At 38.3% G+C, this 18477-nt stretch overlaps 1 protein-coding gene across 7 annotated transcripts in view; it reads right to left on the bottom strand.

Moving 5' to 3' along the window:
- Positions 1 to 15426: 15426 nt before the first annotated feature.
- TNFAIP8 (TNF alpha induced protein 8) overlaps positions 15427 to 18477 on the bottom strand; it is a 123315-nt gene continuing 120264 nt past the window's right edge. For all 7 annotated transcript variants that reach the window (XM_060295444.2, XM_030869818.3, XM_060295445.2 and 4 more), the window contains exon 2: positions 15427 to 17142. In XM_060295444.2, coding sequence (XP_060151427.1) covers positions 16577 to 17142 — 566 coding nt within the window. In that variant the 3' untranslated portion in view covers positions 15427 to 16576. The remainder of the gene's footprint in view (positions 17143 to 18477) is intronic.

Below are 18477 nucleotides of genomic sequence, written 5' to 3'. Positions count from 1 at the left end.
TTTTTCTATATGTATGTTATTCTTCAATAAGTTTACTGAGAAGAGGAGGAGGAGAGGGAAGTAGAGGAGGAGGAGGAGAGAATGGAATAAAATAAAGAACAAAAGGAAATGAATGAAAATTTAAAACAAAAAGGTAAACGCAATATTAAGAGCTTGAAAAGATGTTCAACGTCATTAGTTAAAATCACAATGAGCTATCACTACATACGTATTAGAGCAACTACAATTAAAAATAGTGATAGGGCTTCCCTGGTGGCGCAGTGGTTGAGAGTCCGCCTACCCATGCAGGGGACACGTGTTCGTGCCCTTTTCCGGGAAGATCCCACATGCCGCGGAGCGGCTGGGCCCGTGAGCCATGGCCGCTGAGCCTGCGCGTCCGGAGCCTGTGCTCCACAACGGGAGAGGCCACAACAGTGAGAGGCCCGCATACCGCAGGAAAAAAAAAAAAAAATAGTGATAATGCCTAATGCTGACAAGGATGTGGAGAAACTTGGTCTCTCACACATTGCCAGTGTGAACGTAAAATGGCATAACCACTCTGGAAAATGGTTTTTGCAGTATTTATGATATGATTCAACAATCACAAGCTTTGGTATTTATCTCAGAGAAACAAAACTCTTTGCACACAAAAACGTGTACAAATATTCATAGAAACTCTATTTATAAGAAAATATTGGAAACAACTCAAATGTCAATCAATGGGTGAATGGTTGAATAAACTCTAATACATCCATATATTGGAATGCTACTCAGTAATAAAAAGGAATGAATTACTGATACATGCAGCATGCCCATGGATTTCAAGGGTGTTATGCTTAGTGAAAAAGAAGTCAATCTCAAATAGTTACATACTGTGTGATTCTGTTTACACAACATTCTCAAAGATATAAAACTGTAGAGGTGGAGAACAGATGATTGGTTACTAGGGATGGGAGGGGAATGGAGTGGGGATGGGAGGGGAATGGAGTGGGGATGGGAGGGGAATGGAGTGGGAATGGGTGTGAGTACAGAGAGTCAGGTAACATGAGAGAGTTCTTTTGTAATGATAAGACAGTTTTGTATCTTGATCATGGGGATGGTTACACGAATCTATACATGGGATAAAATTACACAGAACTCACAATCGTGCAGCCTGTGTAACTAAAACCACATTCACAGAAAGATAGACAAGATGAAAAGGCAGAGGGCTATGTATCAGATAAAGGAACAAGATAAAACCCCAGAAAAGCAACTAAATGAAGTGGAGATAGGCAACATTCTAGAAAAAGAATTCAGAATAATAGTGAAGATGATCCAGGACCTCAGGAAAAAAATGAGGCAAAGATCAAGAAGATGCAAGAAATGTTTAACAAAGACCTAGAAGAATTAATGAAAAAACAAACAGAGATGAACAATACAATAACTGAAATAAAAAATATACTAGAAGGAATCAATAGCAGAATAACTGAGGCAGAAGAACGGAGAAGTGACCTGGAAGACAGAAAGGTGGAATTCACTGCTGCAGAACAGAATAAAGGAAAAAGAATGAAAAGAAATGAAGACAGCCTAAGAGACCTCTGGGAAAACATTAAATGCAACAAAATTCGCATTATAGGGGTCCCAGAAGAAGAAGAGAGGAAGGACCCAAGAAAATATTTGAAGAGATTATAGTCGAAAACTTCCCTAACATGGGAAAGGAAACAGCCACCCAAATCCAGGAAACACAGAGAGTCCCATACAGGACAAACCCAAGAAGAAACACGCCGAGACACATAGTAATCAAATTGGCAAAAATTAAAAACAAAGAAAAATTATTGAAAGCAACAAGGGAAAAATGACAAATAATATACAAGGGAACTCCCATAAGGTTAACAGCTGATTTCTCAGCAGAAACTCTACAATCCAGAAGGGAGTGGCATGACATATTTAAAGTGATGTAAGGGAAGGACCTACAACCAAGATTACTCTACCCAGCAAGGATCTCATTCAGATTCGATGGAGAAATCAAAAGCTTTACAGACAAGCAAAAGTTAAGAGAATTCAGCACCAGCAAACCAGCTCTACAACAAATGCTAAAGGAACTTCTCTAAATGGGGAACACAAGAGAAGAAAAGGACCTACAAAAACAAACACAAAAAAATTAAGAAAATGGTCATACGAACATACATATTGATAATTACCTTAAACGTGAATGGATTAAATGCTCCAACCAAAAGACACAGGCTTGCTGAATGGATACAAAAACAAGACCCATATATATGCTGTCTACAAGAGACCCACTTCAGATCTAGGGACACATACAGACTGAAAGTGAGGGGATGGAAAAAGATATTCCATGCAAATGGAAATCAAAAGAAAGCTGGAGTAGCAATACTCATATCAGACAAAATAGACTTTAAAATAAAGAATGTTTCAAGAGACAAGGAAGGACACTACTTAATGATCAAGGGATCAATCCAAGAAGAAAATGTAACAATTATAAATATATATGCATCCAACATAGGAGCACCTCGATACATAAGGCAACTGCTAACAGCTGTAAAAGAGGAAACCGACAGTAACACAATAGTGGGGGACTTTAACACCTCACTAACACCAACGGACAGATCATCCAAACAGAAAATTAATAAGGAAACACAAGCTGTAAATGACACAATAGACCAGGTAGATTTAATTGATATTTACAGGACATTCCATCCAAAAACAGCAGATTACACTTTCTTCTCAAGTGTGCATGGAACATTCTTCAGGATAGATCACATCTTGGGTCACAAATCAAGCCTCAGTAAATTTAAGAAAATTGAAATCATACGAAGCATCTTTTCTGACCACAACGTTATGAGATTAGAAATCAATTACAGGGAAAAAAACGTAAAAAACAGAAACACATGGGGGCTAAACAGTACGTTACTAAATAACCAAGAGATCACTGAAGAAATCAAAAAATACCTAGAGACAAATGAAAATGAAAACACGACAATCCAAAACCTATGGGATGAAGCAAAAGCAGTTCTAAGAAGGAAGTTTACAGGAATAAAATCCTACCTCAGGAAACAAAAAAAATCTCAAATAAACAATCTAACCTTACACCTAAAGGACCTAGAGTAAGAAGAACAAACAAAACCCAAAGTTAGTAGAAGGAAAGAAATCATAAAGATCAGAGCAGAAATAAATGAAATAGAAACAAAGAAAACAATAGCAAAGATCAATAAAACTAAAAGCTGGTTTTTGGAGAAGATAAACAAAATTGATAAACCATTAGCCAGACTCATCAAGAAAAAGAGGGAGAGGACTCAAATCAATAAAATTAGAAATGAAAAAGGAGAAGTTACAACAAACACCACAGAAATACAAAGCATCCTAAGAGACTACTACAAGCAACTCTACACCAATAAAATGTACAACCTGGAAGAAACGGACAAATTCTCAGAAAGGTATAACCTTCCAAGACTGAACCAGGAAGAAACAGAAAATATGAACAGACCAATCACAAGTAATGAAATTGAAACTGTGATTAAAAAGCTTCCAACAAACAGAAGTCCAGGACCAGATGGCTTCACAAACATTTAGAGAAGCGCTAACACCCATCCTTCTCAAACGCTTCAAAAAAATTGCAGAGGAAGGAACACTCCCAAACTCATTCTATGAGGCCACCTTCACCCTGATACCAAAACCAGACAAATACTACAAGAAAAGAAAAGTACAGACGAATATCATTTATGAATATAGATGCAAAAATCCTGAACAAAATACTAGCAAACAGAATCCAACAACACATTAAAAGGCTCATACACCATGATCGAGTGGGTTTATCCCAGGGATGCAAGGATTCTTCAATATATGCAAATCAATCAATGTGATACACCATATTAACAAATTGAAGAAGAAAAACCATATGATCATCTCAATAGATGTAGAAGAAGCTTTTGACAAAATTCAACACCCATGTATGATAAAAACCCTCCAGAAAGTAGGCATAGAGGGAACTGACCTCAACATAATAAAGGCCATATATGACAAACCCACAGCCAACATCGTCCTCAATGGTGAAAAAGTGAAACCATTTCCGCTAAGATCAGGAACAAGACAAGGTTGCACACTCTCACCACTATTATCCAAAATTGTTTTGGAAGTTTTAGCCACAGCAATTAGAGAAGAAAAAGAGATAAAAGGAATACGAATTGGAAAAGAAGAAGTATAACTATCACTGTTTGCAGATGACATGATACTATACATAGAGAATCCTAAAGATGCCACCAGAAAACTTTTAGAGCTAATCAATGAATTTGGTAAAGTAGCAGGATACAAAATTAATGCACAGAAATATTTTGCATTCCTATACACTAATGATGAAAAATCTGAAAGAGAAATTAAAGAAACACTCCCATTTACCATTGCAACAAAAAGAATAAAATATCTAGGAATAAACCTACCTAGGGAGACAAAAGAGCTGTATGCAAAACTACATATAGAATAGTATAGAAAACTATAAGACACTGATGAAAGATATTAAGGATGATACAAACAGATGGAGAGATATACCATGTTCTTGTATTGGAAGAATCAATAATGTGAAAATGACTATATGACCCAAAGCAAACTACAGATTCAATGCAATCCCTATCAAATTACCAATGGCATTTTCTACAGAACCAGAACAAAAACTCTTAAAATTTGTATGGAGACACAAAATACCCAAAGTGGCCTAGAGGGAAAAAAACGGAGCTGGAGGAATCAGACTCCCTGACTTCAGACTATAACACAAAGCTACAGTAATCAAGACGATATTGTACTGGCACAAAAACAGAAATATAGATCAATGGAACAGGATAGAAAGCCCAGAGATAAACCCACGCACCAATGGTCAACTAATCTATGACAAAGGAGGCAAGGGTATACAACGGAGAAAAGATAGTCTCTTCAATAAGTGATGCTGGGAAAACTGCACAGTTACTTGTAAAAGAATGAAATTAGAACACTCCCTAACACCATACACAAAAATAAACTCAAAATGGATTATGGACCTAAATGTAAGACTGTACACTATAAAACTCTTAGAGGAAAACATAGGAAGAACACTCTGTGACATAAATCACAGCAAGATCTTTTTTGATCCGCCTCCTAGATTAATGGAAATAAAAATAAACAAATGGGACCTAATGAAACTTAAAAGCTTTTGCACAGGAAAGGAAACTACAAACAAGACGAAAATACAACCGTTAGATTGGGAGAAAATATTTGCAAATGAATCAACGGACAATGGATTAATCTCCAAAATATATAAATAGCTCATGCAGCTCAATATTAAAAAAACAAAAAACCCAATCCAAAAATAGGCAGAAGACCTAAATAGACATTTCTCCAAAGAAGACATACAAATGGCCAACAAGCATATGAAAAGCTGCTCAACATCACTAATTATTAGAGAAATGCAAATCAAAACTAGTGAGATATCACCTCACACCAGTTAGAATGGGCATCATCAGAAAATCTACAAACAACAAATGCTGGAGAGGGTGTGGAGAAAAGAGAACCCTTTTGCACTGTTGGTGGGAATGTAAATTGATACAGCCACTATGGAGGACAGTATGGAGGTTCCTTAAAAAACTAAAAATAGAATTACCATATGACCCAGCAATCCCACTACTGGGCATATACCCAGAGAAAACCATAATTCAAAAATACACATGCAGGGGCTTCCCTGGTGGTGCAGTGGTTAAGAATCCGCCTGCCAGTGCAGGGGACATGGGTTCAAGCCCTGGTCCGGGAAGTTCCCACATGCCGTGGAGCAACTAAGCCTGTGTACCACAACTATTGAGCACACGTGCCACAACTACTGAAGCCCATGTGCCTAGAGCCTGTGCTCTGCAACAACTCACTGCAATGAGAAGCCCATGCACCGCAGCGAAGAGTAGCCCTTGCTCACCACAACTAAAGGAAGCCCGCGCACAGCAACGAAGACCCAATACAGACAAAAAAACAAAAACAAAAAAAAACACATGCACCCCAATGTTCATTGCAGCACTATTTACAATAGCCAGGACATGGAAGCAACCTAAATGCTCATCGACAGACGAATGGATAAAGAAGATGTGGTACATATATACAATGGAATATTACTCAGCCATAAAAAGGCACGAAATTGGGTCATTTGTAGAGATGTGGATGGATCTAGAGACTGTCATACAGAGTGAAGTAAGTCAGAAAGAGAAAAAACAATATCATATATTAACGCATATATGTGGAACCTAGAAAAATGGTACAGATGAACCAGTTTGCAGGGCAGAAATTGAGACACAGATGTAGAGAACAAACGTATGGACACCAAGTGGGGAAAGTGGCTGGGGTGGTGGTGGTGTGATGAATTGGGAGATTGGGATTGACATATATACACTAATATGTATAAAATGGATAACTAATGAGAACCTGCTGTATATAAAAAAAAAATTACATAGAACTCTGCAGACACACACACAGACACGAATGCAGGTCAGAAAAAAATGAACCTTATTTAGTGAAAACTAAATAAAATCATCATCTAATACCAATGTCGATTCCTGGTTTTGGAATTGTACTACACCTATACAACAGGTCACCTTTGGACCAAGCTGGATGAAGGGTATAAGGGACCCTTTGTACTGTTTTTACAATGCATAATGACTCTATAATTATTTTTAAATGAAACGTGTAAAAGAGAAAAAAAAAAACAGAGGAAGAATCTTTGACCCTATCCAGTTTAGATTAGTCCCATACATGTTTGCAAATACTGCTCCCCTCAGGCAGGGTTGTGACCCCAGAATTCCTACCTTAGCGTCAAGCACTGTCAGATGAAAACACACATTCCTCACACGGAAGTACATCTACAGAAAATACTATCAGGTGGCGAGGGAAAGAGGCAACCAAACTATGCTTCTTAGACTCACTGGTTTCTCTCTCGTCTGATTTGTGTAACAGTTTTCACATCAACTTAGAATTTCAGGTTCTTCTCATAAAACTTTAATCTTCATATATGTTTAGAAAGATTTTCTTAAATGTTATGAGACCCAACCAGAAGAATTAAAGGTAAGCTGTTAGGGTTAACACCTGTATTGAAATCACCATTGGAAAACGATTGAAAAGCTTAGGCTGTCTCAGATTCTGAACTCATTTTCTACTGACAGCAACCAGGAAGTCAGAGCTTCTCACCAAGATGGCAGCTTTCCTTTCCCTGAAGCTAAAAGGAACAAGAACCAACGTCCTATCAGTGGGATTGCTGCTCTTAAAGTCTGGGAGAAGAAAGTGTGGCAAACGCAACTTTAATGGAGATTAGAGAGGCCATCTTCCTTCTTGGCCTGCTAATTAATAAAAGCCAAACTTTTAGAACATAGTTCAAAACAAAGGATAGGTTTTTAAGCCATCAGTCATGTTTACATATTATTTATTCTTGGTTGAAATTGCATGGTTAGTCAAGAGATAGAGGAAACAAACTAAAACTTCAAAAGACCATTTTTTTGTAATCAGGAGAAATTTAAAAATCCTATCATGTTCTGAATGTAACCCAGTGAAAAGGAAAAGACCCCTATCTTGTCTAGAGCCACAGGGAAAGCCACTGGAGATGAAACACAGTCACGGTTTAAACCCCATACTAGGTAGGCTTCATCCTCAGGCTGTATTCCTGGGCCTGCTCCATTCCTTTGCTGGTAAGAGGACATGCTGTTTGTTAATGCTTTGTCTCCAAGACTCAGACTTTGTTTTTTTAATTTATTTTATTTATTAATTTATTTTTGGCTGCATTGGGTCTTCGTTGCTGTGTGCTGGCTTTCACTAGTTGCAGTGAGCGGGGGCTACTCTTCGTTGCGGTGCACAGGCTTCTCATTGCGGTGGCTTCTCTTGTTGTGGAGCACGGGCTCTAGGCGCTCAGGCTTCAGTAGTTGTGGCACGTGGGCTCAGTAGCTCTAGAGCGCAGGCTCAGTAGTTGTGGCACACGGGCTTAGTTGCTCCACGGCATGTGGGATTTTCCCAGACCAGGGCTCGAACATGTGTCCCCTGCACTGGCAGGTGGATTCTCAACCATTGCACCACCAGGGAAGCCCTCAGGCTTTGTTAATGATTAGTGACAAGTGAGCAGACAGAACCAAATGTTGGGCAGGACCCAGTGAGACCTGGCTCAGTGGTGTGGCTGGAAAGAAACGTGGAAGGGCCATTCTCCCTGGGTCAGTTCAATCACATATTTCTGTGTCGTGGCCTGAGGCCTCAGGGGTCACAGATATACCTCACTGAGGACAAAGATATGAAACCAGAGTTTATCTAGCTTTGCAAGCTGACCTGCAATCTATTTCTGAAAGAAAAATGATTTAAAAATTCTTTCCTCTTCTATTTCCTTTCCTCTCCATAGCAGCACTATTTACAATAGCCAAGGCATGAAAACAACCTAATGTCTACAGACAGATGAATGGATAAAGATGTGGTACATATATACGATGGAATACTACTCAGCCATAAAAAAGAATGAAATAATGCCGTTTGCAGCAACGTGGATGGACCTAGAGATTATCATACTAAATGAAGTCAGAGAGAGACAAACATCATATACCACTTATATGTGGAATCTAAAATATGACACAAATGAAACAGAAACAGACATTGAGAACAGACTCATGGTTGCCAAGGGGGAGGGGAGTGGAGGAGGGAAGGAGTGGGAGTTTGGGATTAGCAGATGCAAACCATTATATATAGAATGAATAAACAACAAGGTCCTACTGTATAGCACAGGGAACTCTATTCAATATCCTGGGATAAACCATAATGGAAAAGTATATGAAAAAGAATATTTATGTGTATAACTGAATGATTTTGCAGTACAGCAGAAATTAACACAACACTGTACATCAACTATACGTCAATAAAGTTTAAAAAAAAATCGTTCCTGTTGCTATTTCTCAGATACTCCCAAGAATTAAAATATTAATTAAATGTAAATTAAAATATTACTTCTTAGTTTTCTCTTAGATTCTTCCCCTCAGTATAGTTCGTACTCAATATTTTGCCACAGACTCATTTACAATCATTTTTATTTTGCATGAAAAAAATTTGGCCTGTAAACATTTTTCTTTTACCTGTACACACACACACACACACACACACACACACATACACACACACACTTACCATTGATTTTGAAAGAGAAATCTGACAGTACTTTGAGCTTATTGCTTTTAAAGCATGCATTTTAAAGCCAGAAAGCCTATGTGAAGCTAACAAAGCCTTGGACACCCCCTCATCCTGGGAATACCAATTTAGTAACTTACCTGTGCATTGTCAGTGTGCCACTACTCAGTGACTCCTCAGGTACAGGAACCAGGTGTTGTTGTGTGGTTCTTAAATGGAAAGGATTAATTTATTGGGCATAGATGGGACTCACATCTTCACATGGACAAGAATGTTGTTATTAAGAGGTCAGCCCATTTCATAATATTATTTCATTATATATACATATAAAAGTATATAATGTTTATAAATAAAAATGTATATAAATGCATATACATGTTCAGTTTGCAGTTAAAACAAACTATTCCATGAAGAACTCCAGACTCCTTAAGTATACTGGTGTCTCTTCTGGAGCCATGAGGGGAAAATAATGATATGGCACCTCATCTCCAAAGATGGGCCCCCAAAACCATTCATCCTAGAATTTGTGCCCTTGTGTAGTCCTTTCTAGACTAAATCGGAACTGGGTCTGCATGCAATAAAGGGATAACTCAGGGGGCTTGGGATGGTCAAACCCTGAACTTTCCAAAGAAAGGACTGACCTTTGACTAGATCCTGGGAGATAATCTCTAAGACCTTGGTATATTCTATCTGATAAGAGTGCCTTTGTATATCTAGGGGCTTAAGCCACAACCAGATAGTTTATATTAACTGTGATTTATGGTAAACACATGTTTTTACTCACCTGGGACTCTGGACCAACCTGTATCAGTTTGACCTCTGGAGGAAAGGGAGACTGAGTAACTAAGGTCAGTCACATGGGCATTCCATGCTTATGTAACGGACCCTTAATAAAAACCCTGAACAACAAGGCTCAGGTCAGCTTCCCTGGTTGGCCACACTTTGTATGTGCTATCACACATCATTGCTGAAACAATTAAGTGTTATCTGTAAAACTCTACTGGCAGAGGACAGCTGGAAGCTTGCACCTGCTTTCTCTTGGACTCTGCTCTATGCTCCTGTTTCTTTTGCTGATTTTAATCTGTAACCTTTCACTGTAGTAAATCTTAACTGTGAGTATAATTGCTTTTCGGAGTTCTCTCCTTCCAGAGAAGCTTCAGACCTGAAGGCAGTCCTGAGGATCCTACACATAGCCTGTAACTTGCTTAAACCAGTAGAATGAGGCAGAAGTGACACTATGCCTCTTCTGAGCATATGCCTGAAGAAGGCCTGGAAACTTCTGCCCCTGCTCTTAGGGATGCCCTGAGTAACAGTAAGTAGAGATCCCAGCAAGAGGAGAGGCCCAGACCCTTCAGGGGCACAGTCAAATCTCTGGAAGACATCAGTCCCAGCCACCATCTGACTGCAGCCACATAACACCCCAACAAAGGCGACTGCCCAGTCAAGTCCGGTCAACTGACAGAACCATAACAAAATAGTTATTGTTTTAAACTGCGACACTTTGGGGTGGCTTGTTAGGTAGCACTAGGTAACTAAAACCAGCAGGAATGATAAAATAATTGGAGAGATTCAGAATCTAATTGGCTAAGAGATCATACATAAGTAACTGTCAGAAACTATTACCCAACCCAAAACAATTTTCTAAATTTAAAGCAAGAAACAATTTTTAAAGGGGACTAGGATTTAATAAAATGCTCTCAGGTTGCAGAAGTAGAGATCATACATAAGTAACTGTCAGAAACTATTACCCAACCCAAAACAATTTTCTAAATTTAAAGCAAGAAACAATTTTTAAAGGGGACTAGGATTTAATAAAATGCTCTCAGGTTGCAGAAGTCTACTGTTCATTTTATTTTGGGTTCAGGCTTATTTTCATAGCTTAGGTAAACAATACCTTACACAGGAATAGTCTTCAGGAGGTTTCAAAGCCCTTCATGTTTTGTTTAATTTTATCCTTAAAATGAGTCTGTAAGGTAGTTGATTTTATCCAAACTTTAGAGATAAGGCACGAGAGCTCCCTGGCAGACAAGGAACTGGAAACACTGTTTCAGCTGCTCCAGCGCGCACCCTATGTACGGCTGCCGGGCTCCCCCTGGCCACCTTCAAGTGAGTCCCCAAGAGGAAAAGATGCCAAGCTACTGACACACAGTGTTTGAAAATACTATGGGACATTTCCACTCATGGATTTCACTGCACGTTCTCCAGTGACCATTTCAGCAAGCTAAAAATGTGCCTCCTTGGTCATGAGAACACAAAAATCCATATGATTAGGGAACAGTAATAATGCTGGCACTTTTATCGAATCATCAGCAAGTCCTCTTCTAGGACATTAAATGTCTTATACATATTTGTAATTTGCTTGAAAACAGGCAAAACAAGTGGTCTTAAAAGAGAGCTGACAAGTCACTTAGGACGGGCTCTTGCTCGTCTGATAAAAGCCCACTTCCAGGAAAATGGAACCTGGGCTTGTTATAAAACGTCAATCATCCCAGATAATGGTGACCATCTAGGTAAGTAAACTCAAGAGTTTTCACTTCCATGCCTTGTGTTTAAACCTCACATCAGGCAGTTTTAAATGACTTCATCCATCTGTAAGCTTTTAAATGGAAAAACCAAAGTACAAAGAAGTATATTGTTTTGGATCATTCTGCGAATCAAAACACATACTTTAAAAAATCAAATATTCTTTCCTTCTGTTAAGAACAAACCCCAAGTGCCTTATCAGCCACCTTATTCCACGAGGCAGAAATAACAATTATGCAGCTGCTCCTGGGGAAGGCAGAGAATTTCCTTGACCACCCATGAAGGAAGATGAGGGGCCTTATCCATTGGCTGGCTACTCTTACAAAGACTGCATGGAAATTTGGTGGACACAGAGCACAATGCTCTATACTTGAGAACATTTTCCAAGGCACAGATGTTTTTCTCTTAACTGTGAACGCTGGCTGACTTGTCTGTCTGTATCCTTTTTCAGGGCTCAGCAGACAGGATGTCTTTGGAGAGGTTTGTCCTCTGTAACTCGGGGCTGATGTTCCTTGCTAGATGGAAAACACATCTTTGGCTAGACAGACATGAATCAATATTACACAAAAATATTTCCATTTTGGGAAATTCACTGAGATAAAAGTGTCTTTCTGGCTCTGGGCACACACAAGTAACCATCAGGACACCTCAGTAAAAGAGAAAATGGATTTTCAATAGTTTGCCATGAGAGTGATATGTGATTATAAGCTCCTACATATATTCCTACTGTCGTATTTTATTTTATATTTTTAAAATTTATTTATTTATTTATTTTTGGCTGCATTAGGTCTTTGTTGCTCCACACGGGCTTTCTCTAGTTGTGGCAAGCGAGGAGCTACTCTTCATTGCAGTGGGCACACTCCTCATTGCCGTGGCTTCTCTTGTTACAGAGCATGGGCTCTAGGTGCACGGGCTTCAGTAGTTGTGGCGTATGGGCTCAGTAGTTGTGGTTCATGGGCTCAGTAGTTGTGGCGCCCTGGCTCAGGTGTTCCGCAGCATGTGGGATCTTCCCAGACCATGGCTCAAACCTGTGTTCCCTGCATTGGCAGGCAGATTCTTAACTACTGTGCCACTAGGGAAGTCCCTACTGTCCTATTTTAGAAGGAAAAAGTTAACTCATTTTTCTGGTTAGTGCCTCAGTAATTTTATTAGGGGGTTTCTATAAAGACTTTAATTGAATCACAGTAAGGAAAATTATTTCAGAGCTAGGACAAAATTTTATCTGTCATAAACAGCACTGAGTACTAAAACCTGCTTTGAGTTTAACAAATTACATAGAAGCTTTACATCCATGAATGCAATAGACCAAGTAAAACAGTGATTTTTCAAACATTGCAAAGCTCAACTAATTTAGATAATGCCAGTTTGGAAATGCAAGATTGGCTAAAAATGTAAAAATATTATACATACTATTAACATGCTAATTTTGTTCTATGAGGATATTTTCATTTCCTAGCAATTAAATAGCACTTAACTTTTTATTACAAATATTTCATCATATGGATAGGCACACTCATCTTTCATTTATTATTTGTCAAGGTCAGTATGCTAAATTATAACTTAGGTGCTTTCATCAAGTATCTCAAGGATAAATTAAAATTCTCAGTAAAAATCCAATTGATATGTACAGAGCACAAAAAGTGTTATTTTAATCCTTTAGTGGGGAGGAACCCACCGGAAAGTTTAAGTTTTCTGTTTTTTTAAGTATTAAGATGGTGGGAGAAAAAGAACTTTCCAGGTAATTATGAATAAGTGATACTGATATACAACACCAAAAAAAAATGCATTATTTCTGTACCATTAAAGTTCCTAACACTTGTTCTTCTTTTAAACTAACTTTGAGTTCTATATGAAAGGTCTAATAAGCAGAAAAACACAAGACTTACTCAGATATTTCCAGCCTCTAAACCTGGAAAATAATGTTGAAGTTTTAAATCGATGCCATGCCTTTTCTGGGGAACTGGAGAAGTGGTGAACTTCTGCTTGTCTTGGTTGCATGCACACAGAGCGCCTTGTGCATCCACAGAAAGACCACCCGGGGGGAGAGGCACACTGTACTGCAGGGGTCAGTGTTCAAAGTCATCGTTAATTGGGAACACCTTGAATTGAAGTTCCAGAAGGGACAGAAATTTGAGCCATGAGATGCCCCCAAATTAGGAGCCATGTTGAAAACTTCATAAGATGTCTTTGTATAAAACCATACCCAGATCTTTAGAGAATAGCTCAGACCTGTGTGATTTAAATACCTTCTAAAATGCCACTATGTGAAAATCCATTTCAGAAGCACACTGCCCACTCTTCTCTGAACTAACGATGTTTCTAGAATTGCTTTTATATATACCATCATTAAATGAAAATAAGCTTTTCTTAATATCCTGGTTTTGACACAGGTGCTATGTGACCTCAAGCAAATTCCCTAATTTCTCTTGCCTTAGTTTCCTCATCTGTAAAACGGTGAAGGTTGTGGCGGGGATTAAATGAGTTACTGTGCCTGGCACATAATATCTACTCTGTAATGTCAGTTGTTAACACTAGTATTGTCACTCACCTATTATATTAACTCATAATGTTTGCAGAGAAGCCATCATCAAAAAATTTTAAAAACCAATTATAATACAATTCATGATTTTTTTCCAAAATGTAAAAAGACTCATTTTTTCATAAGACCCTAAAATGACTGTGAACTTGGCTCAAAATTATCTATCCTAAGCACATGTGCATTCTTTCCAGCTTTCCACCCCAAATAAATTCATGCACAAGGGGAGTCCTGTTGCATCAGAAATGAACTTGCTGATCAAGACTGTCACTGATCCTTCTGAGGCATGCCTTCCAGGTACAGGATTGGGGAGGAGATGGGTTCCCTCCAGAAGATGATGCTGAGAGAGGGAAGCAAACAGGCTTTCCTCCTTCAGGATATTCCTCACTGCCTTCCTTCTGTGTGAAATTAAGGACTGCCCTTCCCCTCCCCCATGCACATCTGACTGCTAGTCTGAAGGCACAACTCTATGATCCAAAAGGGCCCAGACTGATCTAAGTTTATCCCTAGGTCCTCTCTCTCTGGTTGGTCCTGTCTATAGCTAGAGATGAGCAAGAAGCACCCACCAACTGCCCGAGCACTGTTTTCCGCACTCCCTCTGCTGAGGGAATCTGGTAGAGTAGAATGCACCAGATCAGTAGCTTCCACAGACCACAGGTTAGGTTTTCCCAAGTGAGGAAAGCAGAGGTGGTCAAGAAAGGCTGCTAAACTAAATTTAGAAGCTATTTAGCAGGCTCTGAAGCTAGACAGATCAATTCTGCAATCACTATGCTATTGCTAACTTACAGTGGTCACCTACCGGCCCTGGGAAGTGAGGATAGTAATTTCAGTTCAAGTCCTGGTGTCAGGATTTAATATCAAACAGGGAGATACTCTTTGCCTCTGCTGCTTGACTCAGATAAGCACATGAGGGTCCCAGAGAAAGTTACCACCTCCTTTAGGCTGTAGTGGGTTAAAGAAGATCTCAACCTCTGGAATATTTAGTTGTAGGGCCTTTCCTGGTGAGCTATTATTTTAACATCAGTATTCTGGGAGACAGGCAAATTCAAGGCAAAAGAGTACACTAAATCACAGACAGAGTGACATTGCAAACATTTAACACTGGTGACTGAGTCTGTTATTTCCTAGGTGATATAGTTGGCCAGCAGGTTTCTTTTCTTTTTTTTTTTTTTTCACAAAATAAGCAAATGCTTACTTTATCATTCACACATAAAATTATATAGAAACAACACACAAACTGCTTGGAATGCAAATATTCTTTGGTTTACTCATCAAAATAGCAAATAACAAAATAGCAAAAACCTTATCAGTTAAATAAAAAAGTGACATTCTTTATTTACCTATCAAACCTTACTAAACATTGAAATGCATTCATTTTCATTCCCATGTTCTTCTGGCAATATCCTGTCTTCCCTTTTGCCTTTCATCCCCCTAAATTAAATTATTCTGATGGGCTCGTCTCTAAGGTAAAGATTGTTTTATCATTCTTAAAACCACTTACTTTTTATTGTCCCAATATCGGGAATGATCTAGATTTCCTCTTTGTCTCTTACATTTAAAACAGGTATGAAAAATGGAGATTCCATCAGCACATTTTCAAGATGATGTAAGTTAAGCCCTCAGCAAGCATTTCAAGGCAATGGTATGCCATTTTGGGGAATTTTCATGTTTTGGGAAGTATTACTGTTGGTACTGAAAAACAGGACTCGATTCCAGAAGCATAGTCTTATGTTAGACATTATTCATAATGTCAAATACAATTGGTTTCTACAATATTGATTTCAGAGAAGCAGTTTTCTATTTTTCTGAAGGTTCAATGTGACTGCCTTAATTCTTGAATCTTAATTCTTAATTAAGACGGAATTCTTGAATGTCAGTGACAAAGTCTTTAACAAAAGATTTTTTAACAAAAGGTAAACGTGAAAATGGAATTATTTCAAAAGGAGAAATGACAGTAAGAGAGAGCTCTTGGCTTTTTAAAAGAGGTACACATACATAGTAAGGAATAAAGGTGAATCAAAATACACAATTCTGTACATGACAGAAATATCCAATGTGCCACCAACATAACAACTGCCCTAAAAAAGATGTCTTGAGGTTTGGAGCCACACGTATCTTTCTTTATATAACTCTATATTTGCATCACGCAACCATACATCTTCCCGTGATCTGCTAACCGCTGGGAAGCTTTTTACCAGAATATTTGGCAATATGCTTTGCTTCAAATAAAACAAGCCTCATAAAACATTAGCATTAATGTCTGACAACTGAATTGGGCAAAGTCTTTCTGAAATATGTGTAATCTTTAAAACATTATTTTTTTTTCTTCATAAATCAGCAGTGCTCCATCTTCAAATAAATCACGAGCAGTCACAATCTCAACTCACATGCTCATATGTTCTCTTCATCTAACATTTTGTTGATGCCATCACACAGTTTTTGTAAGTGGGGTTTAAAACTTCCGAAGGGATTATACAAGGCAGCCAAGAAATCACAATCTGAAAAATGATCAAAGACATTATTAACCCGTCCATGTGACTTGGCGGTGAGGTGACGCTGGATGACCTGGTGGAGCATCTCTCTACACTCATTTAACAGCCTGGATAACACATTCCGGTCAAAGGTGAAATCCACCTGATGGAAACTGACCACGGTCATAGCAAGTTGATGAACTTTCTTCTTGAATTTCTCCATCAGTGCTAGCTCATCTTGGTTAAACTGATTATTCCTGTAAAGAATGGCCAGCTTGATGACTGTTTTGATGAGGTTTTTGATGATCTTCTCTGCCTCCTTCTTGTTCTGGGTGTACTCCTTGGTCACCCTGTAGAGCTCATCCAGCACTTCGCTGCTCGTGTCATCGATTAAGGTGGTAGCGACGGATTTGGACGCCATTTTACCCAAGATCTTCTTTTGTGCCTGAACGGCCAGGTTTTTGGAATTAAAGACATCTGTGGCCACTAAAAACAAAGGGGAGGAGGAGGATAAAAATTCAGTAAATTCAGCAAGAGAAGCAAATTAAAAATCTCATTGGAAGGAGTATTTTCCTTCCCATTTTCCCACTCTACAGTTTGCCTCCCATCTACTGACATTAGTTTCTGTTCAGAAAAGAACTAAAATAATTTTCCTACATTTTGGGGAATTAGGTTCTCATTGGTGAAATTAATGGGTGGTTGTGCATAATCTTTAAGGTTTTTTGGCAATTCAAGTGTTTTACACCTTCTGCTTTGTAGCCCATACACTGTTTAGAAGTTTAAGGGCTCTGGGGGTGGGGGTGGGGGAGGGATAAATCAGGAGCTTGGGGTTAACATATACACCCCACTATATATAAAATAGATAACCAACAAGGACCTACTGTATAGCACAGGGAACTCTACTCAGTATTCCATAATAATATGGGAAAAAAATCTGAAAAGGAATTAATATATGTCTATGTGTAACTGAGTCACTTTGCTGCACACCTGGAACTAATACAACACTGTAAATCAACTATACTCCAATAAAATTTTTAAAAATGCTAAAATTAAAAAAAACAAGTTAAAAAAAAACAAAAAACGAGTTAAAGGGCTCTGATTATAAAGATAGTATGTCTCAAGAGGCAGTAAGTTTTTATGTTATTTTTCCCTAGTTTTAATTTTATAAGAATTACATAAGGAATATAAAATCAACTCTACAATAGTTCTCTGAGCAACAGTAACCAAGAATGATTTATAGAAACCCATTTAAATGTAAGAGGAATAAATGACAAAGCCGTGATATTGAGTAAATTGACAAATTCATGGAAGCTAATCAAAAGGAAAGCCCTGCTTTATAGTCCAAAATTTGCAAAAAGTCAAATTTCCCAAGACATTGGTCAGCACTTACCAGTTTGATCAACCTAACCACCCTGAATTTCAACTCCCCAAAGCTGAGTGTTGGAAAGAAATATTCCTTGGAGAGCTTATTGTCACTTGCTATTTCTAATGAATGGCCATTGTGACCTTTAAATTTTTCTACGATTTGAGAAAAAAACCCTACTGTATGAACTAATGAAACGTGCCACATGAACAACATACTTTGAAAAAGCAGATGCTTAGAGTTCACTTTTGAACTCACTGATTAAATTATCGTAATTTAGACAGAGATTTAAGACAAAAAATAAGAGCTGTATATATTAAATATTAATGAGACCCTACGTGATGCTCTTAACTTACAGCCAGTCAGTGAAGATACTCAATAAATGTTCATTCCCTAAACCAAGTTTAGTTTTTCTCCAAAATCCTCTCCCACTCTGCGTATACTGCTTCACTACAACT

This window comes from Globicephala melas, chromosome 3 (assembly GCF_963455315.2).
Source record: "Globicephala melas chromosome 3, mGloMel1.2, whole genome shotgun sequence".
NCBI lineage: Eukaryota > Metazoa > Chordata > Mammalia > Artiodactyla > Delphinidae > Globicephala > Globicephala melas.
The sequence above is the reverse complement of the archived record's forward strand: the minus strand, read 5'-3'. Positions and strand labels throughout refer to the sequence as shown.